The sequence below is a fragment of the Ammodytes marinus genome (assembly GCF_949987685.1).
Source record: "Ammodytes marinus genome assembly, chromosome: 22".
Lineage (NCBI taxonomy): Eukaryota > Metazoa > Chordata > Actinopteri > Uranoscopiformes > Ammodytidae > Ammodytes > Ammodytes marinus.
Genome location: NC_137226.1, coordinates 21764642 through 21788325, shown reverse-complemented (window position 1 = coordinate 21788325; position 23684 = coordinate 21764642). Strand labels below are relative to the sequence as shown.

General features: G+C 42.8%; 1 protein-coding gene across 1 annotated transcript in view; it reads right to left on the bottom strand.

Annotated features, from left to right (window-relative positions):
* cog5 (component of oligomeric golgi complex 5) overlaps window positions 1–23684 on the bottom strand; it is a 90035-nt gene that overhangs the window by 3800 nt on the left and 62551 nt on the right. Inside the window, exons 13-19 of the mRNA XM_080050987.1 lie at window positions 11042–11207; window positions 10806–10901; window positions 10378–10488; window positions 8337–8399; window positions 1804–1907; window positions 1315–1552; window positions 180–256 (exon numbers count right to left, since the gene is read on the bottom strand). Of these exons, the coding sequence (XP_079907113.1) occupies window positions 180–256; window positions 1315–1552; window positions 1804–1907; window positions 8337–8399; window positions 10378–10488; window positions 10806–10901; window positions 11042–11207 (855 nt within the window). The remainder of the gene's footprint in view (window positions 1–179; window positions 257–1314; window positions 1553–1803; window positions 1908–8336; window positions 8400–10377; window positions 10489–10805; window positions 10902–11041; window positions 11208–23684) is intronic.

Below are 23684 nucleotides of genomic sequence, written 5' to 3'. Positions count from 1 at the left end.
GTCTTACTATCACCTGCAGTATCTTTAAACATTAAGCTTAACAGCTCAACCCAATCAGTGTAACTGGATAATCCATGAAGCTGTGTTCACATTATGTAGATAAACAGCTTCCTGTTGAAAAGATGATGGAGCTCTACCGTCAAATCAAGAGCCTGAGACGAGCATTTGCTCTTACACACCTGAAGGAGCGCAGCATTCTGTAAGGTTTCCCCAAGTCAGACACTCTCCTGCACAGAGGGGCCACCGCCAGCTCCATCTGACACACACACACACACACACACACACACACACACACACACACACACACACACACACACACACACACACACACACACACACACACACACACACACACACACACACACACACACACACACACACACACACACACACACACACACACACACACACACACACACACACACACACACATTCCTCAATGCGATGTATTATGGAAAGTTGTTGTGTTGGGAAGACAAAAACATTTGAATTGAGAATTTTACAATTGCACCTTGATTGCACACATACACATACACACACTGTAACGGTGAATGGTGCAGGTTATGGTTATTGTCTGATAGCATAGCTCCGGTTAGCATGAAGACTCTGTAGGCAACTTGTGGGATTCTTCTCACGCCGGTACTTTTACCGGCGTGAGAAGTAAAAAGTACTTCTATGCTAATGGACCATATCTAGCCAGGTCTCTACGGCACTATATCTATTAAAGGCCTACTTCACCGGTTGGAATATGAAGGTGTATTGAACTCGGAGATCACAGAAAGAGAAATGTAGGGTTAGACAGTGAGACCATAAAACACTCTTTCTGCCTTTTCTCAGGCTAGGATGATCCGATTTCATTTTTTTTGCACATTTATACTTCATAGGATCTCCGAGTTCAATACACCTTCATATTCCAACCGGTGAAGTAGGCCTTTAAGCATACATGCGTTCAGGAACATAGTCCCAGATTCCTGCCTACACCAACTCCTTACAAAATAAAGAATATAAAAGGGAGACTTCACTCGTAGGCTGCAGTTACTAGCAGAGCGGAGGAGTACATGCACTTCTTCTTCATGTTCAACATTACATTCCACAACAAACAGAGGGAGGGGCTACATGTTATAAAACTGACTGTTACAACACACACACACACACACACACACACACACACACACACACACACACACACACACACACACACACACACACACACACACACACACACACACACACACACACACACACACACACACACACACACACACACACACACACACACACACACACACACACACACACACAGGGAACCCTCACCTGAGCAAAGTCAGCAGCCAGCCTCATCTTGCCCCCCTCCCCCAGGGGGCGCAGCAGGCTGGTGTGGCGGATGAAGAGCTGGATGGCTCTCTGTGCGATGGACTCTGTGCTCTCATAGATGAAGTCCACACACTGGAAGAACCTGAAGTAGTCTGCCATGACTCTGGAGATGAAGCCCTGCAGCTCCTTCATGTACAGGGAGCAGGGCACATCGGGCCTATCGGGACAGGACAGAGGCCTGCAACACACACAACACATGCAAACGCACATACATTCAGAGTCACAAACAAACTCAATCTGTGTTGTTCCTACAAAAGGAACATTTCCATTTGGACAATGAATTAACAGGAGGGGAAGAGAATTGTGCAGAGCAACTTTACAAGACCGCAACAACATGAACTGCTATATTATAATGACATTACATTTAACTATGAGACAGATAAATCATATTACTGAGCCCACTGTAGAGCAAAACAAATGGGAGTTCACCCTGAGAAGTCTTCTTGGTGTAGTGTGATGATGATGGCCTCTATGGAGTCACTCACTGACTGGAGCAGCGGCTGGACTGCACTCCTCTCCAGAGCCTGCACTGTCTGGGTCAGACAACACACACACACACACACACGTCACTATGGAGCTACACACACCACTGGTTGATTTGTTCAAGGCAAGGCAGGACACAATCTTCTACAATTGACAATGGAAAAATAATGTTAGTTTTTGTATGACAAATTGGGAGAGCCCCAGGACGTAGGGGCTGATTGACCACAAACAAGGTGCCAATAAGGGCGGCTGTGGTGAAGTGTGTAGGGCGGTCGTCCACTGGGTTACAGGGTCGGTGGTTCTTCTCCCCGCCATGAATTGCTCCCGATAGTTAGCCTGCACCCTGCGTGGTAGCTGCTGCTATCTGCCCAGACCAATGACTGGGCCCCTGAAAAGGTCCAGTCATTGGGCCCTTTACTCATACTGAACTTGTGTCAATGTGCATGATGCGCTTATTCCTACATAAACACATACCTGTACACAGGGCCGGTTCTAGCCAGTTAGATTAGGGTGGGCTACTGGAAATAATAGTGGGCAGAGATACCGATGATGCTCGCGTGCACAGCGCGCAAGCGGAATTTTTTTACCCTCACAAAGATACCTCAAAACTTGATGAAATATCACAGTATCTCTGAATTGAAAATCCACTTCTGCTGGCAGAAATACTGATATTAAGCTCTTGAAAGTTTTTTTCCTTTCTTTTCTGGTACCCTGATTTATGTCCAGGGGCCTATTGCATAAAAGTGGAATTAAGATATCCAGGATGATTGATAAAGCCAGCCTTGACAAAGTCTAGCCTGGGCACTTTGGATTAGTCAGTTGCATAAACGCCAATCCAGGAGGAAAAGAAGCCGCTTTGTCAAGCCAGGTGTAAGTCATTCTGTTAAGTGCCAGCCCACAGCTTTCAGAAGTAGACCCAGAGATCGAACACAGATTTACTGATGTAAAAATGTAAAAGACGGCCCATTTTCCCACAATGCCTTGCTAGTTTAAACCGTAAGTGAGGGGGCAGTTCATTTCTTAGAGCAACTGTATTCTCTACCAAATGATCTTGATGCCCCTACATTGTTCTATGATAAAATAGTTGACAGTGAGCAGTCTGCAGGTGCATAGAATATCATGGAAAGTCAATTCAAAAAGTGAAACTTTCCTAGATTCATTACTCAAACTGAAATATGTCAGGCCTTCTTTTTTTGGATGATTGATTGATCATGGAATAAAAAATCCAGTATCTCAAAATATTAGAATATTACATAAAACCAATCAGAAAAAGGATTTATAATACTCAAATGTCGACCTTCTGGAAAATATGTTTATTCTAGATTAAATTCACTTCATGTGTAATGAATCCAGAATATATTTAAGTTTCACTTTTTGAATTAAATTACAGAAAAAAGGAACTTTTAATTGATATTCAATTTTGTTTTAGATGCACCTGTATATGGTTTTAAGTAGCCTACAAAGTGGATTTATTTGACCCACATTTGCAACGTCATCTGCCATCGATAATCAATTGTATAAATATAGCCTGCAATATGAACAGAGTATCACATAAATTATTATAATTTATATAATTTCATCTTAATCTAATTATAATTAAGTTAATTATAAATGGTTCAGGTTAAATAAATTAAAAAGAAGAACTGTTTAACTAAATGACAATGTAGTCTTTTATGTGGTACTTTAAAACAGGCTAATGAAAATAAAGCAGTACACAGAAGATCATGGAATAACTGTTAAACACCTTGATTTCAGATCGGAGTGACAGCTGACTGAGCCAGTCAGGCAACAGAATAAGTTTATCCTTTACGTTTAGCCTGGTCCCGACCAGGCTAAACGTAAAGGATAAATCTCCATGGTAACTTATGTCCCTCCGCTTTTATGCAACCGGATCATGGCTAACGCAAGCCAGGATAACCGAAATATCCTAGGTTAATCCCTTATCCTAGTTTTATGCAATAGGCCCCAGGTCCTGGCATCACTGAGCTTGCTAGGTTAGCTTGCTCATCATCAATACATAGCTAACGCTTGTTTGGTTGACCTGCTGCATGCAACGGTTTTGAGGGGGAAAAAACAACCCATGATATTTTTAGTTTTTCAATATAAAATGTGATATATTTTACCCAAGAAACAATGAATAAAATGTTTTATTTTATTATAGAAAGTTCTCTTGCGAATATAGCGTTCCTAATAAAGGTTGGCTAAGTTGGGTCATCTGCAAAAAAAAGCTTTCCCACTTTCTACCCCTTATGGGCGGCCCTGGCTATCGGTATATAGTATGAATGTGTGTGTGATATGTGATATGGGTGAATATGTACAAGACAGCGCTTTGGGTCTGTGAAAAACCAGGGAAAAGCGCTGTATAAGTGGAGTCCATTTACCATTTACCAATAATAATGAGTAGACGAAATGCAACATGGAGAAATGCAAACATAGGACTTGATTGGCAGTGCCTGACCTTGTTGGCAAATTTGACAAGAAGACATCTTCCCCCTGCAATACACAACTAAGACTGCTAATCTAGACATGATTGATTTATTGTCATACACACATACGCACTGAAAACATATTCAATGATTCCTTTTCAGGAGGCCGGGGGAGACGCATGTCAAATATTTCAAGTCTATTTTAGAATGTTGCTGAGCGTATAAGGTAGGTGTGATGCTGTGTGGATGGGCTGGGTGCAGCAGTGTGCGCAGGGAGCTAACAGTTAGCATTGTACAGTTTGTATGAACAGAGAAAAAGATCAAACATAACTCCATATCTTAAAAATACACAAAGACATACTGCTCCCTGTTGCCACGGCAACTTGTGTCGCCATGTGAGCAGTAGGCCCAGATTATAAAAGGAGTTTTTGAATGGCTGGTTTACATTTGTGATGTAGGAATGTTATCAGCTGTCAGTGTATTTGTGTGTATGTGTTGATGTTTAAAGCTCCCATATTATACACTTTTCGGTTCTATTATACACCATATTATATGGTCTTAGTGGTCCCTAATACGTTTTTCTTTAATTGTTTGCTGAAAAAAACTTTCAGATAATTTATTGTACTATGCTGATGGCTAATCTCACAATGGCCTATTTTTTTTAAAAGAGCTGCAGCTCCCCTCGTAAATATACAATCTTTGAGCTCACCCCGCGCCCTGTCCGGAAGCGAAGCCAGATACGCCTCGCCCTCTGTCTGTCAGGGCCGTGGACCAATAAGAAATAGGGGTGTGGGCTGCACAGTGGAAGCTTCTGGCTTTCCAGTTTTTGAGGTCAGAAACGAGGAGAATTCTGACTGGAGTATATTGGGGGGAGGGGTGGGGGTTTCAGAAAGGGGGAGAGTGAGAAAAGGAGAGATTGTTATTTTTAAAAATATTTTGGCAGTCTCTAGGCACACCGTGGACCCATGGATATGTTAGAACTAGGGGTGTGAACGTTTACAAAAATGTCTAACCGTGTACACGACGGAATTTTTTTCGTGTACACAGTTAACCGTGACGTCATTGTCCTCGTGCGCCCGCCGTCCTGTAGGCGAGCGCACACACACACACATACGCGTTCGCCTGTCATGTGCGCCGTCATTATCGCGCTTCATTAATTTCCTGATTAATATAGCCTATCGCTTTCTACATGTCCACACGTTTATGCAGGTTGAACAGGTGTTATAAAGTTCGGGCTACTTACGCGCGTAGTTCACGTCAACCGGGTAACTATAATCTTTAGGTTATCTTTCATCACTCTTCCGTGGCTGTGAGTCGAGCCCGAGAACGGCGCCTCCCCGTGTGTGTGTGCGTGTGTTTGCGATTATACACACACGCCGAGGGACAGACAGATTGGGCAGACTAGCTTTTATCATCCCAAAGTAGTTTATTTAGTGATGTAAAATCAATAAATGCGTGTCTCCAGAACATATTTAAAAACTTTGAAAAAAAGAACATTTAAAATTTGAAGATTTTTTTTTTAAACGGTTTTCGTTTATTGATTTTTCCTAAACGGTTATGATTTACTAAACGGTTACTCGTGTACACGTGCACACCACTAGTTAGAACACATTTAAAAAGTGCATTTAGCATAATATGTGACCTTTAAAACTGAAATTCACTATCTGATGCACTAGACTGTGTCTGTGTGTGTGTGAGGAATTTCAAACCATATGGGCTGCAGACAGGTTCCCGTCAGGAAAACCAAAGCATACACTCACCTGCCACTTTATTTGGTTCAATTCCTTGTTAACACATGTAATTAATCAGTCAATCACATGGCAGCAACTCAATGCATTTAGGCATGTAGACCTGGATAGGACCACTTGTTAAAGTTTAAACCGAGCAACAGAATCGGGAAGAAAAGGGGTTTTAAGTGACTTTGAACGTGGATTGGTTGATGGTGCCAGAAGGGCTGGTCTGAGTATTTCAGAAACTGCTGATCTACTAGGATTTTCACACATAACCATCAGTAGGGTTTACAGAGAATGGCCCAAAAAAGAAAAAATATCCAGTGAGCGGCAGTTGTGCGGGCGAAAATGCCTTGTTGATGTCAGAGGTCAGTGGAGGATGGGCAGACTGGTTTGAGATGATAGAAAGGCAACAGTAACTCAAATAACCACTTGTTACAACCAAGGTATGCAGAATACCATCTCTGAACGCAAAACACGACCAACCTTGAAGCAGATGGGCTACAGCAACAGAAGACCCCACCGGGTGCCACTCCTGTCAGCTAAAAACAGGAAACTGAGGCTACCAATCGCACAGACTCTTTAAAATTGGACAATAGAAGATTGAAAAAATCTTGCCTGGTCTGATGAGTCTCGATTTCAGTTGCAACATTCAGATGGTAGGGTCAGAACTTGGCGTAAACAACATGAAAGCATGGATCCATCCTGCCTTGTATCAACGGTTCAGGCTGGTGGTGGTGGTGTAATGGTGTGGGGGATATTTTAATGGAACACTTTGGTCCCCTTAGTACCAATAGAGCATTGTTTAAACGCCACAGCCTGCCTGAGTATTGTTGCTGACCATGTCCATCCCTTTATGACCACAGTGTACCTATCTTCTATCCAGCAGGATAATGCACCATGTCACAAAGCTCAAATCATCTCAAACTGCTTTCTTGAACATGACAATGAGTTGACTGTACTCCAATGGCCTGCACAGTCACCAGATCTCAACCCAATAGAGCCCCTTTGGGATGTGGTGGAACCAGAGATTTGCATCATAGATGTGAAGCCGCCAGATCTGCTGCAACTGTGTGATGCTATCATGTCAATATGGACAAAAACCTCTGAGGAATGTTTCCAACACCTTGTTGAAGGTATGCCACAAAGAATGAAGGCAGTTCTGTTTAGTTCATTGTACATGTGTGTAGGTTATTGAGCAGATGTCTTCAAATAAACAGAAGAATGCAAGAAAATGTCTGAATCAAAGAGCAGTGCTTATCGAAAAATAAAATGACTTTTCCAGATAAAAGGGACTATAGCTACAAGGAGTAATTGCTCCTGATTGGTCCATCACTCCACTCAATCCCCTCGTTGACCTGTGGCACTAATATGAAGCTTCTGTCTGTAGTGTTGGCTTATGTTAGTGCTCCTTTAGAAAGTGATTTATGAACTAAATTCACCTACAATCCTGGCTGTAAATGGTGCTAAATAAAAGGCACAGACCTGGGCTTAACACACACTATACAAGAGCAACACCTTTGACTGTGGTGCCTATTGCCATTAGAGATGACAGTGGTAGCCTCAGAACGCTTGAATAAAAACACTAGTTATATCTAATCCACAACAAAAAATACAAAAAATGAGACGTCCGTAGTTTTGGATGATTAAACCAGACTAAAATGAATAATATCGAAAGTTTAAATGGTGACAAGAATCAACCATAGATTGTATATAAAATGGACGTAGCATCCGGGCTGACCTCAGCTATTCCAACTGCATCCAATCATCCTGGCCTATGCGTGTCACCATCTTGTCAGATTTTTACTCTGCCTCATTTCCTCTTACTGAAAAAGGGCATTGATATGAGATACGCCCATCTAGCTGACGTATACCTCCGAGGAGAAGTGAGGGTCAGCGGGCGGCTAGCTGTCAACTCATTATCCGTAGGTTTTAACCTCCAATAGTTTAAAAACTAGCGTAATCTAAAGAAATTCATTCAGTGTTGTCATGGAGATAAGACCTAAACATACAGACTAGAATGTTTTTTTGGTCCAGCCCGTAAATAGGTTTAATAATGCTTTGAAAACGGTCTATTTAACAAGGGAGCCAATGAGAAAATTGCTCTGTTTTGGTACCAGCCCTTAGTGGCCACTCGGTGAACTATACTTTTTTGTCACTTCCGCATTGGATACTGGTAGAACTCGCTGTGGTTGTGGTTACATTTACAAAAAAATATATATAAAGGCAAAATATAAAGTACAAATGAATCTCTTACTAGTTTGCATTCAAAGGGACTTGTTAACTTAAATGTCAATCAAAAAGCCAGTGAGGCTGTGATTACCTCCAGAGAAGAAGAGAGGGCCTCTGCTGCAGCCGCTGGACTGGAGCCCAAACCTGAAACAATCTGAAACACACAAAACACATCAAGTCAATGGTTAACACAAGCACAATACAATCAGCTTTCACATTCATATTGAATATTCTTCTTCAGAAATGACAACAATAAACAGAAGATAATGTCTGTTTTCTATGATATGGACATCTGTTGAAATGAGACACTCTCCCTGCTGTTACATAGTAACGATGAAACAAGTGCATGATTAAAAGAGCAAGCTAGCTGAAGTGACTTGGCTTCGTGAAGCCCGGCCCCTGCTCACTGCTGCTAGCAGCTGTTCATTGTAGGCCATTATAAGACTGGCTGTAGTGTCTGCTGTGTTGGTTTGCCTCTCCACCCCTTCCTATTTCACAGGCGCAGGACACACCATACATCTTTACTAGAGAACACACTGCATCCTCACTGCTTCTATCCCCCTTTCATTTCCCCCCGCTGCCTTTCACACAAGTCAAATTTTGTTTGACACTTCAGGTCATTAATTGCTGCTGTTTGCTTATCGCCGAGTCCCGCTGTGTGTTGTTTTGGGTTGGTCTCTACTGCGGCGTGTAAAGGCAGCATTAGAACAGCTGACGGGAGGAAAAGAGAAAAAACACAGCTGACGAACAAAAGTCATCACAGCGGGCCTTAAAGCTGGGGTGGGTTACTTTTTCACTGTAATATTTGGCAAAAATGTCACATTAGCCATTCAGCTATATGTAGGTGAAGTGGTCTGAGAATATCTACTCATCACCTTGCTCTCCCCTGCCTCTGTGTGCCACCCCCCAAAATTGCCACCGCTCATGTACACTTTGACCAATCAGAGCGAGGCTCCGAATCTCCGTTCTTATTGGCTGTTGGGACTGTCCATTCACTTTGGCACTGACGTTGTTGAGTCAGTTGCGTGAGCGTTCACGACCCTAGCAGTCTGACAGTTTGGCACTACGGCAGCCATCAAACAACAATGTCTACAATCAACGGCCCCTAAAGGTCCTATTTCCCGTTTAACAACAACTGCTTACACCGCTAAGACAGCAAGGATATAAAGACCGGGAAAGACACTAGTTGTAAAGACATGAACGTGCATAACTGTCGTTGGGAGGGAGGAGCTACAGCAGGTAGAGCGTGTCAGGGAGGGACCAGAGAGAACACAAGTGGAGCGGTTGAGGTATTTGGATTCGGATCTCTGTCCCAACTGCTATTTTCTCCCAAATCATATACCCCAGCTTTAAGGCAGCGCTCAAGAAACTTTCTGCTTTGCTTTAAGCTGCTCTCACCTTCATCTCTCTCTCTCTCTCCGTAGTCCACACCCACACATTTTATGATAAAGTCCAAGTGATGTGCAAAAAATGATTAACTGACTATATTTCTGGTGCCGACTAGGTGAGGCAGCGGACGTTTAGCCGTTAAGCTTTTCTACATGAAAACTAAACAAGTTAGAACCTGCTTTCTCCTCGTGCCATACAAACTCCAGGCAATGGAGCTACATGCAAACATACTGTATGCAAAATCATCTTTCAGTTATTCACTAAAACTGATTAGCAGGTCAATAGGCCATTCATCACTCATATTCTATTCCTCTTGAGTGTCTTATTTCTATTCTTCTGTTGTCATGCATTCAGAAATGTTTCAAGCTCCTTCAACATGCAACTCATTCCTTAAATATCTGCAGTGTAAAAGTCATGACAGCAATCTGACGTGGTCGGACATTGGAACTTTTCTCTATCACTTTCAACACATGAATTCTACATCTACTTTTCGTTAGTCTATAGCATAATTGCCTAAGTCATATTTTAAGGGTTATAGAGTAGGGTAAAGTAGATGTAAAGTAAAGTAGAGTAGATGTAGAATAGAGTAGATGCAGAGTAAAAGTAGAGTAGAGTAAATATGATTTAGGCAATTATGCTATTAGACTAACGATTTGTAGTGAGTGTCATGAGGATGAAATAAGTTTGATTGAACATTTAACACAGAACAATTCTAAACATACAGTTGGAAGTTGACGTGTTACCTTGGTGACAGCCTGCTGCAGACGGTAGAGGGAGTTGACTACAGCTACGTTCCTCCTCTGGCCCTCTGTTAGTGGACCGATCACCTGGCTGGCTTCACCCTGGGTACACAGCTACACACACAGGGACAATGACGCTTTGCATACACACAGGACACACATTTCACTACATTAATTATTGTTACTTTTGTTATAGTGCTGATTTATGTTTCCATAGAAACAAGTCTTCATTTCAATGTGTTATGGAAAGTTGTGTAAGGAAGACACACAAACAGAAATCTGACAACATTTGAATTGAGAATTTACGATTGCATCATTGCACGCGCACAGACAGATACAGACACACAGTACACACACAGTACACACACACACACACACACACACACACACACATACACACACACACACACACACACACACACACTACACACCAGCTGCTCAGACTTGACACAGAAGAGTTGGACGGTTTTGCCAGCGTTCTTTGCCACGGCCAGAGATAGGTTTGGATCTACTGATGCTACATTCAGCTCACTGCAGACAAATAAAGCAAAGAAACAATCAGACAGGAAATAATGTAGCCTGGCTAATAATCAAGTGCAGGTTATACAGTATGTTCGTAGTCAAACCATAGCTTGTTGGGACATGCTATACATGTGCTGTGTTGTACTTGCCTGCTGATGGTCTTGATGATGCTGTCCATCTCGTCGCTGGAGGGCGGGTTGCGTCCGCCCAGAGGGAACACCAGGTTGATGGGGTCAAACAGACGGGACAGGGACTTGGAGAGGTAGGCTGCTTCATACAGCTGCAGGGAGGCCTTCAGAGCCTGCTCTGGGCTACACACACACACACACACACACACACATGAACACACACACACACACACACAAGCATGCACAAGCGAACACACACACACACACACAATGAATAGTGATAGGATGAGATTTAGTGTAATTTTGCCTTCATTGTCAGCGGTTGAAGTGTACCGCTGATAAATGTCACCAGATAGTTAAGCTAATCAGAGCATATTACACAGTTGTTCAATATAAGGCAGCATTATACATACAGAATACATGATACATTTGATATGTTGAATTATTCAAGGCTACCTTAAAGTAAAAAGTGTGTGTGTGTGTGTGTGTGTGTGTGTGTGTGTGTGTGTGTGTGTGTGTGTGTGTGTGTGTGTGGACTGACCCATCATCATTATCTACTGACTGCACACGATTGTGAGGGAGTAAAAGAAAGTGGAATTGTTTTTCAAACAGTCCAATGAATGAGATGTGAAGTATAATGGTTTGATCAAACTAAAGTGAACATTGTGTCAGACCCTTCAAAGCTGCACATAGTTTTGAATCTGTGCTGGGTGAGGCTGAAATGTGTTTCTGACATGAAGCATTTTAACATTTTAACATGTTAGTGTGTTGAGCTGGAATGGGGGAAACTGTTATCAAGTGTGTGTGTGTGTGTGTGTGTGTGTGTGTGTGTGTGTGTGAGTACCTGTGCACATGGCTCCTATCATTAGTGCTTTTTTGGTTTGTGTCAAGTCTTCCCTGGCTCTTTATCCACCTGTTATACAATTCCTTTGTTCTCTCTCTCTCTCCTTCCTCTCTCTCTCTCGCCCACACCTTACTCTTCCTCCTACCTTCTCTTCACATACTGTCTATGTAACTACACATGGCTCCATCCCATACAGTCCCACTCTCTCACAGTCAGTAGAAACTAAAGGTGTGAATGTACATATGTTTGCTGCCAGTAGAAACTTATGTGATAACTTGTATCACATAAGTTGCCACAATGTAATTCCATCTTTTACAGGATATTTTTAATATTGACTATATTCTCCTGGAACAAAACAATGTATGTGACTGATTTATTATTGTATCTGTATTCCTCCTTCACTTCCCCTGAAACAGAAATGAAACCCAGTAACGATAGCTAGCGATTACATTACAAGCCTCGGACTGCACTGATTACCTCAATAAAATATTCAGGCTGAGACACGACTTACTTGCATTTGAAAACACGTATCCTGAAACAAGCACTAAACAGTCAACTTTATCATGCCCGTGTCTACGTGCATAGGGATGTACGTGACACATCTCTACAGCTGACTGAGTGGCAGAGTCACACATCAGAACACCAACCCTCCCTTTTAATGGCCTGTCACAATATTCTTCTACTTCTTTTAGCAAACAGATACAAGGGGGGTATTTCTTAAACATTTTCCATCCGTATTTTTGCCGGTTGGTTCAGTTAATATTACAACAACTGACCATAATTTCTGCTTTGCTACTTGGCTCCGGAGTCGGCTTTCAGCCCCTTTGAATGACGACCCCGCCCACATTCAGGAGGCACTATTTGCAGTGGAAAACGACCCGTGCTGCTACCAAACCAAGTTGAGCTAAGTCGAGTTGAGTCGAGTAGAGCTATGTGCGGTGGAAAAGCACCATAAGTGGCTTTCGTCGCTTGTCAGGCCGCCATTGGCCGCGTTTCCCAGAATCGATCGTTCTTTGGGGCCAAAGAAGGGTCGAAAGAAGGGTTCGCCAAAGAAGGAGCGTTAAGATACGGGTGTTTCCCAGATGCCATCTTAAAGGCCTACTTCACCAGTGGGAATATGAAGGTGTATTGAATTCTGAGATCCTATGTAGTATAAATGTGCAAAAAAAAAAAAATCGGTTCATCCTAGCCTGAGAAAAGGCAGAAAGAGTGGTTTTTTTAACCCTATATTAATCTTACTGTGACATCCAGTGGGGAGAAGTGCCGACGCACGCATGCATTTATGTAAACCGTCTGGCTTCGCGCACGGCGAGGCTGTTGGTTCGCAGCGAGAAGGTGTTGTATTGCAGCCATGGTTTCTCACACGCGCGGACTTTGGCAACGCCTTTAGCAGGTGGAGCCGCTGTGAATGAGGTTCAGCTGAGTTCAATTAAATCTGTTTCTTTGATATCTGTGAAATGCTGTTGTTGAAGGGTTGTTGATGTTTTTTTGTATGTGTAGTAGTACTATAAACTCACATGTGTGTGGAAAACGTAAACGTCTAATTCATTAAAACATTTTTTTTTCTCTACTATTAGTCTATGTTTCTTGCGCCAGTGGTCCGCATTGAGCATTGTTTTATTATTTCGAAAAGTGGAGGAAATAAATTTCCCTGACGCGGCATGATCACTGACGATTTGGTCGCTAAGAAAGGTTGAAAGAGTGGGTCAGCTCGGTCTTACAGTTCCATCTTAGTGAAAGTACTACTTTCGCTAAGAACGAATCTGGGAAACGCATTCTTCTTTCACAGCGTTCTTAAGAGCGCTCCAAAGAAGTACTTTGCCCAAAGAGGCTCTTAACGAATCTGGGAAACGCGGCCATTGTAAATAAGAACTTGTTCTTTAAAGACTTGCCTGTAGGAATAAAGGTGAAATAAATAAATAAAACACTGTATTTGATGTCTGAAGTTATCAGTTAGGCCTATTTTCTATTTTTTTGTGACTGTAATGGCTTTTCCTGTAGCATTACCGAGGGGTGAGGGTTAGACGGAAGTCTGACGCGTGTGTGAATTAATGCAATGTCCAGAAGATGCTGTACTGTTGGATATGTCAATCCTTTTATTGACTTCAAAAATAACAAACTGTTCCAAAGGTTATTGTTCTTTCAGATAAACACAAAATAGGCTCTTTCCAGTGTACAAACATTTGCACGAGCACGGTCAAAAACTGTGTGGCCTTCCCCATTACACACCTGAATCTAATCCCAGGTTGCCAGGTATTTATGCTATCCACCCTCTGCAGACACCAAGGCCACACCTCTCAATAATGAATTAACTAAACAAAACAAAACGCCCGCCTACCTACTTCCGCTCAAATTTCATTTTCCCTTCAGTAGTCAGTCTGAAGTCAGTCATGTGTTCGAGCTCAGGAAAATTTCAGGCGGTCCAATCAGTGAACAGAGCGAGTGGCTGAGAACGATGACGCCAGTTTCAGTTGAAAGCTGCGTTCCTTTATACTCGGAAGAAGGAGATTTCCGACTTGGTAGTACCTGTCTGTGTTCCAGTGCATCTGCTCGCGAAAGTATGGACGCCTACAACCTTTCTCATCCAAATAACTAAACGTTAGGCTCTAGCAAGTTACCGTTGGCAGGTACCGGTAGATCCATAGACTACAATATGTAGTGAAGTCGGAAATTTCCGAGTTCCCAGTACAACTGGAACACACCGTCAGAAGCCGGCTCATGTCATACGTCACGACCAAACGTTATGCGATTGGTTGGCTGATCCAGAGTGGCACTGGGCAGATCCGATAGTTTTAAACTTCAATAGACACCCGCCTCCAAGTGAGTGAACGTTTGCCAATAGAGCAGTTCCAGACCTTCTGTACAAATGAAATCAAGTACGATGGTCTGGTTGGACCAGGCTAGCAGCTAGGGGGTTCGCGAGAGGAAAAATTTAATGGCGGTCAGATCATTACACAATCCGTATTGGTCCGAATATAAGACCGGGGTTTTCCCCTGGAAAAAGGTTGTAAAAAGTCGAGTCGTTTTATAATCTGGGTCGCATTATATTCGGACCAATACGGTACAGTGTTTTTTCCCCACACAATAAAGACGTGTAAATAAACATTCCTTTGTAAAATTTAAAATCAAAAACTGTAATTTTAATCAATAAATAAATGCAGGCTATTCAAAATGCACTTCATCTTAAAATGAAAGGTAGAAGTTATCTTCTTCTACGCACTGCACTGTGCGTGCAGTGCACACCTAGTTTGTGGGCTCTACATTCATTCTCGCAATTTAATTCAAATTACTGGCGTTCTAATTTTATTTCCAATACCTGTGTTATGATGACGGGGTTGAGTTATTGCAATCGTGCAATTTTTGTTCAACGCGGCTCATAATATTATAACATTTTCCCCAACTTATCTGCTTTCTGCCTCTGATCCTGAGCCTGTCATCCATCCTCTTTGCTCTTAAAAGTGGAAGTTTGCGCATAACTTTGTTGCATTATATTGAAACTGTGTTACAGTGTTTCAGATTAATTCAAATGCCAGAGCGCATTGTTGTGATCGTGATTATTTTATTATATGTGTGTTCTGGTCATATGAGAATGATTAAACATGCCACCTTTAATATAGCTATAAAAAAAGCTTGTTGCATTTAGTTTTTTTGAAGGTGTGGGGGATTGGGGGTGCGTCAACCTGGTTGGGACATAGAAGGGGGTGCACGGCTAAAAAAGTTTGGGAACTGCTGCTCTAATGTGAAGACCTCAGCTTTGTTAAAAAACATTCATTAGTTGATAACTTCCTTCAAAACAGACATTCACTTTTTTTAGTTCACTATATTGTGACCTGTCTATTGAAATGTAGGCAACACTGAGATTGTGAGAAGAAAGTCATCTTTATACCGAAAGAAAATGGCAGTAAATCAAGGGCAGCATAATAAATATTCATTTAGTAATGTTCAGCTCCTACGCAAAGCCCTTCCAAACAATGTCATCCTCTAAAATCAAGCAGGAATCAGGACATTGGTATTGTGGCTGTCTTCTACCTTGAAGCTGGATTGAGTATTTAGTTTAAAGCATGGAAAACAATCTAGAAATCACTACTAATTCAACCAACTGGTCATCACAAACGTGAACTAAACCTGGAAGATTTGAATAGCAGGCATTCATCAATATGAGCAACTACAGGTTCTGTCCAGAGAAGTCTCTCATGCTCACACTCAGCCCAAACACTGCCAGGATTCCCAGTCTTTACAGTTCTCAGACGACCACTCACTAAGACGCCGTTTCCACTTGGCATTAACATCTGATTTTCTAACTACAGGTGGAAACACTCTCAAGACGCATTGAGATCGGATCACAAAAACCACATTCGGAGGTGGTTTACGTCGCTTGTGTCTGCATTCAAATAGTGGAAACAGCAATGTGACTTTTGTCCACATTAGGGACCTCCTACTCAACTGCCGCCCCATGACTGAGCGGAAATACGTTGAAAATGCATCACTGGCGTTCATGCAGCTTTTATAGAAGCCTCATGAACGTTAGTTGCATCCGCCAGTATTGCAAATGACAAGCTTTCTGTCCTCTGTAGGGCTGCAACTAACGATTATTTTGATAATCGATTAATCTGTCGATTATTTTCTCGATTAATCGATTAGTGTTTTGGTCCGTAAAATGTCAGAAAATGGTGAAAAATGTTTGTAAGAGCCAGATTGCATAAAACATAAGAAATTGTTTAATAATATTTGTGGAAGTAATATGTGTTTTTTATAATTCATAATAATTTACAGTTCATGTTATTTGCTTTTTATAAGTGTATTTTCAGCTAAAGTAATTTTGTAATATTTAATATGTTTAGGCCAAATGCTTTATTTTTGTGACGTATTATATGCGCCATTTTAGTTTGGAAGACAGCTGCCCATAGGCACGGGAGCATAATATTTCTTTACCGTATGATGTGTGATTTTGTATATTTTTTGACCTTTTTTCAGTAAATCTTTTGAACCAGAAACAATATCTCATGTCATTCGCGTCAGAGTAAGTTACTGTGCCTACAGCTGGATTGTGGTATCGAAATTTGAAGTATACAGACGGAATGCCACTACATTAAGTAAAGAAATAAGCTCACGAACGGACCGCGGGAGTGATTGATGGTGTCCTCGTGATCGCTGCAAGCAGCCAGCGCAACTGACAGATCGCGGGGGAGAAAGAAAAGGAGGCATCGTCATCCAATGGAGTTACTCAGCGCAACTTTGTGGTAGGCTGTTGAGTGAAAGTAAACTTCATAAAAGGTAATGAAAGGATGGAAAACCTATGAAAGCCTCAACAAATGCAAGTTTGATTCAAGATCATCGCTATTCTGTGACGTAATCGTTTTTCTACGTGCGCATTATGATTGCCGACTCAGCTAAAAAACCCTTTGATGTCTGCGTGTTCAGAAGTTGTGATGCAGCTGTTTGATGAGGAAAAGTACAAGAAAGATATTTTTGGCTCATTTGCTCACAATTTACGCATGGCTTTGCTGATATGATGGCTGAAGATAAAGAGGTTATTAACGCTGTAGAAATGGAACCTAAAAGAACGGTCAAGTTAACAGAGAAAGCACTGGAGAATAAACTGCATAGGCTTATTGGAGCCAGAAGAGGAGTATTGGCTCGAATACTTATCAAAAAGAAAGAAGTTGAAAATTGGATGGCTGATGCTGACAACTTACAAAGAGTGCAACAGTGTATGCACAATGACTTCACCATTCTCGTCACTGAGTTTAGAGATTTAAGTGAGCAGATAGAAGATATTTTACTTGAAGATGAAAAAGATGCAGATAGAATAAACTGGTTTGAGCCTAAGATGTTGACTATCACCCAGTTTGAAGAAGAAACTGAAAAGTGGATGGATGCTTTAAGAGAAAGCAAAACCAACAAAGAAAAAATAAAGGCTCATGTGGAAGATATAGAAGATGACATAGACCCTGAAGATAGCGCATCACAAGTGTCAGTTTATGAAAAATTCCAAACAAAAAGGGGTTCTTCTATTAATGGACGCTCATCTGTCGTATCTGTTCGCTCGTCAGTTCGTGCTGAAGAAGCAAAGCTAGCTGCATTGGTAGAACGTGCAGCAAACCTGCAGAAGAAACAGGAGCTTGAACTAGAAGGAGCACGTATTAAGGCCAAACTGGAGAAGCTGACTTTAGAGTCAGTTATTGCAGAAAAAAGAGCTCAAGTAAAAGTACTGAAAGAGTATGAAAGAACAGATGATGGCATGAACAGCTATGTCCGCTCACATGTAGCAGCCAGAGCTCAAGTGAAGGAGGAGGAACATGTAAGCTCGTTACCCATAAACATGCCTGTGCTTAAAGGTAAGAGTCCATCCAGGTTACCGCAAGCTACAGGTTCCCATGTTGTGAGGCCAAGACACACAGATAACACTGACAACCAAGGCAGAAGCAGTGATGGTTTACTTAAGGTAATGCAGAACCAAAATATGATCACTGAAATGCTGGTTAAGCAACAGAGACAGGCTCAGCTTCCAGCTAAAGAGGTACCAGTGTTTAAAGGAAACCCGCTTAACTACAAATCCTTTATTAGAGCTTTCGAACAGACTATCGAGCAGAGAACTGATAATGATCAGGACAATCTGTATTACTTGCAACAGTACACTGCAGGCGAACCACAAGAGCTTGTGCGTAGCTGCGAGCACATGCCATCGCACAGAGGTTTCAAGGAAGCAAAACGACTGCTTCACAAGCATTATGGAGATGAGCTAACTATAGCTAGCGCATATATCGATAAAGCTTTGAAGTGGCCGCAGATTAAAACAGAAGATGGAAAAGCATTGACCGCATATGCTGTGTTTTTGACTGGCTGTCATAACACTATGGAAGATGTTGAGTTCATGGAGGAGATGGATAATCCCACAAATATGAGGCTAGTGGTATCCAAGTTGCCATTCAGGATGAGAGAAAAATGGCGCAATGAAGCATTCAATATCAAAGAAAAGAGAGGACGCAGAGCAAGATTTGCTGACCTTGTCATGTACATTGATCGTCAAGCAAAAATAGCTGTGGATCCACTCTTTGGTGACCTTCAAGACAACCGCACCTCTACACCAGTGAAAAGTCAGGAAAGGGGGAAGTTTGTCAAAAGTGGAGTTAAAGGAAGCAGCTTTGCGACCAATGTGTCGGTGGAAAACGAGAAGCCAGATTCTATAGCCAAACAGATTAAACCGTTCACAGCAGCTAACGCCTTTGAGGCACCATGTCTTTTTTGTGAGAAGAGTCACGCATTGGAGTCCTGCTTCAAGATTAAAAGGCTAGCAAATAATGAACGTGTTGAATTCTTAAAAACCAAGGGGCTATGTTTTGGATGTTTGACACAAGGCCATCTTAGCAAAACCTGCAAGAGGAGAATGGTGTGCAAGCAGTGCTCACATAAGCACCCAGACATTCTTCATCTGGAAAAAGAACCTACTAAGAATACATCTATGTTGACGATTGCTGATCACACTCTGACCGAAGAGAGCTCACATGCGCAAAGTTCTACTACAAAAGAAGTAGTTGGCTACACTGGGGCCGGAGAGACAAAGTGTATGCTATCGATTGTGCCAGTGAAAGTGAAAGCCCGTAACAGTGGAAGGTACATAGAAACGTATGCCTTCATGGATGCTGGAAGTACAGCCACGTTCTGTACTGAGGATCTTCGAAAGAAGCTGAACCTGAAGGGAAAGCCAACTCAGATCTTGTTGAGCACAATGGGCAGAGATGAACCTGGTGGACAGAAGCTGATTAACAGTTACATGCTCTCAGACTTGGAGGTGTGTGGCCTGGAGAGTATGGATTACCTTCATTTGCCCAAGGTCTTCACACACAGCAACATCCCTGTTCAGAGAGAAAACATCCCCAGTCAACAATATCTGCAAAAGTGGCCATATCTGAGTGAAGTTAACTTACCACATATTGACGCCGATGTGGGCCTTCTCATAGGATGTAACGACTCAAAGGCAATGGAGCCGTGGCATATTATTAATAGCCAAGATGAAGGGCCCTACGCGGTGAAGACTGTCCTGGGCTGGATGGTGTGTGGACCTGTAAAGGATGAGAACATACTTACCAAGGATGTGACAGCTCATTACAGTGTAAACCGAATCTCAGTGGTGGAAGTAGAACAGCTACTGGTCCAGCAGTACAACACAGACTTCCCGGAGCGTCATTATGATGACAAGGAGGAGATGTCTCAGGAGGACAAACAGTTTATGCTGTCAGTACAAAAGACAACCAGGTTTGAAGATGGACATTATTGTGTAGGACTTCCACTGAGAAACGAAGCAGTTAAGATGCCAAACAATCGCTGCGTGGCGGAGCACCGAGCTGCTAGTCTGAGGAGAAAGCTGGCTAAGAGTGAAGCGTTTCTAGAAGATTACAAAGGCTTCATGAAGACCATTTTGGAAAAAGGCTATGCTGTTGAAGTTCCTCAAGAACAGCTTGCTCGCGCCGACAACAGGGTCTGGTACGTCCCACACCATGGGGTGTACCACCCGAAGAAAAAGAAAATCAGGGTGGTTTTTGACTGCACAGCCTCATACCAGGACGTGTCGCTAAATGGTCAGTTGCTACAGGGACCTGACCTCACCAACACACTCATTGGTGCTTTAATGAGGTTTCGAGAAGATTCGATCGCAATGATGGCAGACATTGAGTCAATGTTTTACCAGGTGAGAGTATCAGAGGAAGACGCCGACCTGTTAAGGTTTTTGTGGTGGCCGGACGGCAACCTGAGCACACCGGTTAAAGAGTATCGGATGGCGGTGCACCTCTTTGGAGCGACGTCGTCTCCTAGTGTTGCTTCTTATGCTTTACGGAGAACAGCGGAAGACAGAAGAGACAAAGCTGCACCAGACGCCGTCGAAACAGTACTGCGCAACTTCTACGTAGACGACTGCTTAAAATCAGTGTCCACCGAGGAGGAAGCAGTTGCCTTGGCGAAGAACCTTCAAGACCTGTGTGCAGATGGAGGTTTTAACCTCACAAAATGGGTGAGCAATAGCAGGAAAGTTCTGACATCCATCCCTGCAGAGCACCGTGGCAGCGAGCTGAAGGACCTCGATCTCGCTCATGATGCACTACCGACTGAACGAGCCCTTGGTGTACAGTGGTGCACAGAAGATGATATGTTTACATACAGTATCAAGCTTCAGGACAAGCCAATGACCAGAAGGGGGATTCTTTCTGTGGTAAACTCCATCTACGACCCTCTTGGCTTCCTGGCACCGCTGGTACTTCCTGCCAAGCTTCTCATGAGGGACCTGTGCAAAGAAAAACAAGGATGGGATGAGGAAATAAGTGGTAAGCAAGCGGAGCAATGGTGTAAATGGATGGAAGATCTCACTCACCTTTCAGGCTTCAGCATAAGCAGATGTGTGAAACCTGTTGACTTTGGAAGGACAAAGGAAGCACAGCTGCATCATTTTTCAGATGCGAGTGAGGTGGCCTATGGTACAGCATCGTATCTTGTCCTGGTCAATGAGCATGGTAGAACACATTGTTCTTTTGTTATGGGTAAGTCCAGGGTGGCCCCACTTAAACAAGTCACTATTCCAAGACTTGAGTTGACCGCAGCAGTTGTCGCAGTAAAGGTGGACAAGATGCTGCGAGAGGAAATGCAAGTCCCACTTCAGCACTCTGTATTTTGGACGGACAGTACAACAGTCCTCAAATACATAGAAAGTCAAACGGCACGCTTCAAGACCTTCGTGGCAAACAGGGTTACCCTAATAAGAGAGGCTACCAAACCATCGCAATGGAGGTATGTCAGAACGGCGCAGAATCCTGCTGATCAGGCCACCAGAGGAATGGACGCTAAGAGCTTGAAGCAAGGGGAAAAATGGATAAATGGACCACAGTTCTTGTTGCAGCCAGAGGGTGAATGGCCACAGAGACCAGATGAGGACCCTCAAACTCTACAAAATGATTCAGAGGTCAGGAACATCACAGTGAACACCATCACAGTCGAAGAAAAGTCTGACCCTGTGAACAAGTTGATTCAATACTACTCAAGCTGGGACCGACTGAAAAGAGCATTTGCGTGGATTTTGAGAATCAGGGAAACCTTAATCCACCTGAAAAACAAAAGAAAAGAGTTGCAAAGCTCCATCAGTCAGTCAGAAAAAGATCCAGAAAAATTGAGGGTACTAATCCAACAGCACATGGATAGGTACAAATCTACAATGGAAAGGAAAACACTTACCTTGGAACAGCTGATGGCTGCGGAAACAGAAATCATCCGTTACAGTCAGGATGAATACTTTTCAGAAGAAGTGAAGGCTCTCTGCAGTAATCTGCCTCTCAAGAGAAGTAGTCAGCTGTACAAGCTTGACCCCACTCTGCAAGATGGTGTCCTGAGAGTTGGAGGACGCCTGGATAGATCCGCTATGTCAGAGACTGCAAAACATCCAGTCATTCTTTCTAAACACTCCAGAGTTGCCACTCTCATCCTGCGTGATCTTCATGAAAGAATTGGACACAGCGGGCGCAACTACATGTTGTCACAGCTTAGACAAAAGTTTTGGATTCCTCAGTCTAACTCAGCCATCAGGAAGCTTATATCAGAGTGCATAGTCTGTAGACGACTTCGAGCCAGAGTTGGAGAACAAAAAATGGCAAATCTGCCAGAAGACCGACTTTTACCAGACAAGCCGCCGTTCACAAATGTAGGCATCGACTTCTTTGGCCCGTTTGATGTTAAACGGGGCCGGGGAACTGTTAAAAGGTATGGTGTAATGTTTACCTGCCTCACCATCAGAGCGGTGCACATTGAAATATCAGACAGTCTCGACACCAGTTCCTGTATCAACGCCCTGCGTCGCTTCATAAGCAGAAGAGGCCAGGTCACCATCATGCGTTCCGATAATGGCACTAATTTTGTCGGTGCAGAGAAGGAGCTGCGAGAGGCCCTTGAAAACCTGAACCAATCACAGATTGAAAGAGCTATGCAGAGGAAAGGCATCAAGTGGATTTTTAATACTCCAGCGGCCTCTCATCAAGGAGGGGTTTGGGAGCGGCAAATCCGCACTGTACGTCGTATACTCAATGCCTTGGTGAGAGAGCAGACTCTCACAGACGACAGTCTTCAAACTCTCATGTGTGAAGTTGAAAGCATAATCAACGACCGACCTATCACCAGCCCATCAGATGATCCATGTGATATTGAGCCTTTGACACCTAACCATCTGCTGCTCATGAAGACGCAACCTAACATGCCACCAGGAACCTTCAGCAAAGATGACCTGTATGCTAGGCGAAGGTGGAGACAAGTGCAATATCTTGCAGATCTATTTTGGATTAGATGGACTCGGGAGTACTTGCCTCTTCTCCAAGAGCGCCAGAAGTGGTCAAGTCTGAAAAGAAACTTCGAGCCTGGAGATGTGGTGCTTGTGGTTGACAGTTCATCTCCACGGAACACATGGACTATGGGAAGAATAATCCAAACCATACCTGACTCCAGTGGAACAGTACGCCGAGTGAAGCTTCGGACCAAAACCAGCACACTGGAGAGACCTGTAAATAAACTCTGCTTGTTGCAGGAAGCAGCGTGAAGACAAGTGAACTGAATCATGAAGAAATGGACTGATAAGAAAAGAGAAACTTAGTTAATTGCATTCTGTTGTTTTAGTTTGATGGCTCTTGGTATTTTAATTTAATTTGATAATTGTTTAATCTTCCTGCTTAACCAATTAGGGGCCGGATATGTAAGAGCCAGATTGCATAAAACATAAGAAATTGTTTAATAATATTTGTGGAAGTAATATGTGTTTTTTATAATTCATAATAATTTACAGTTCA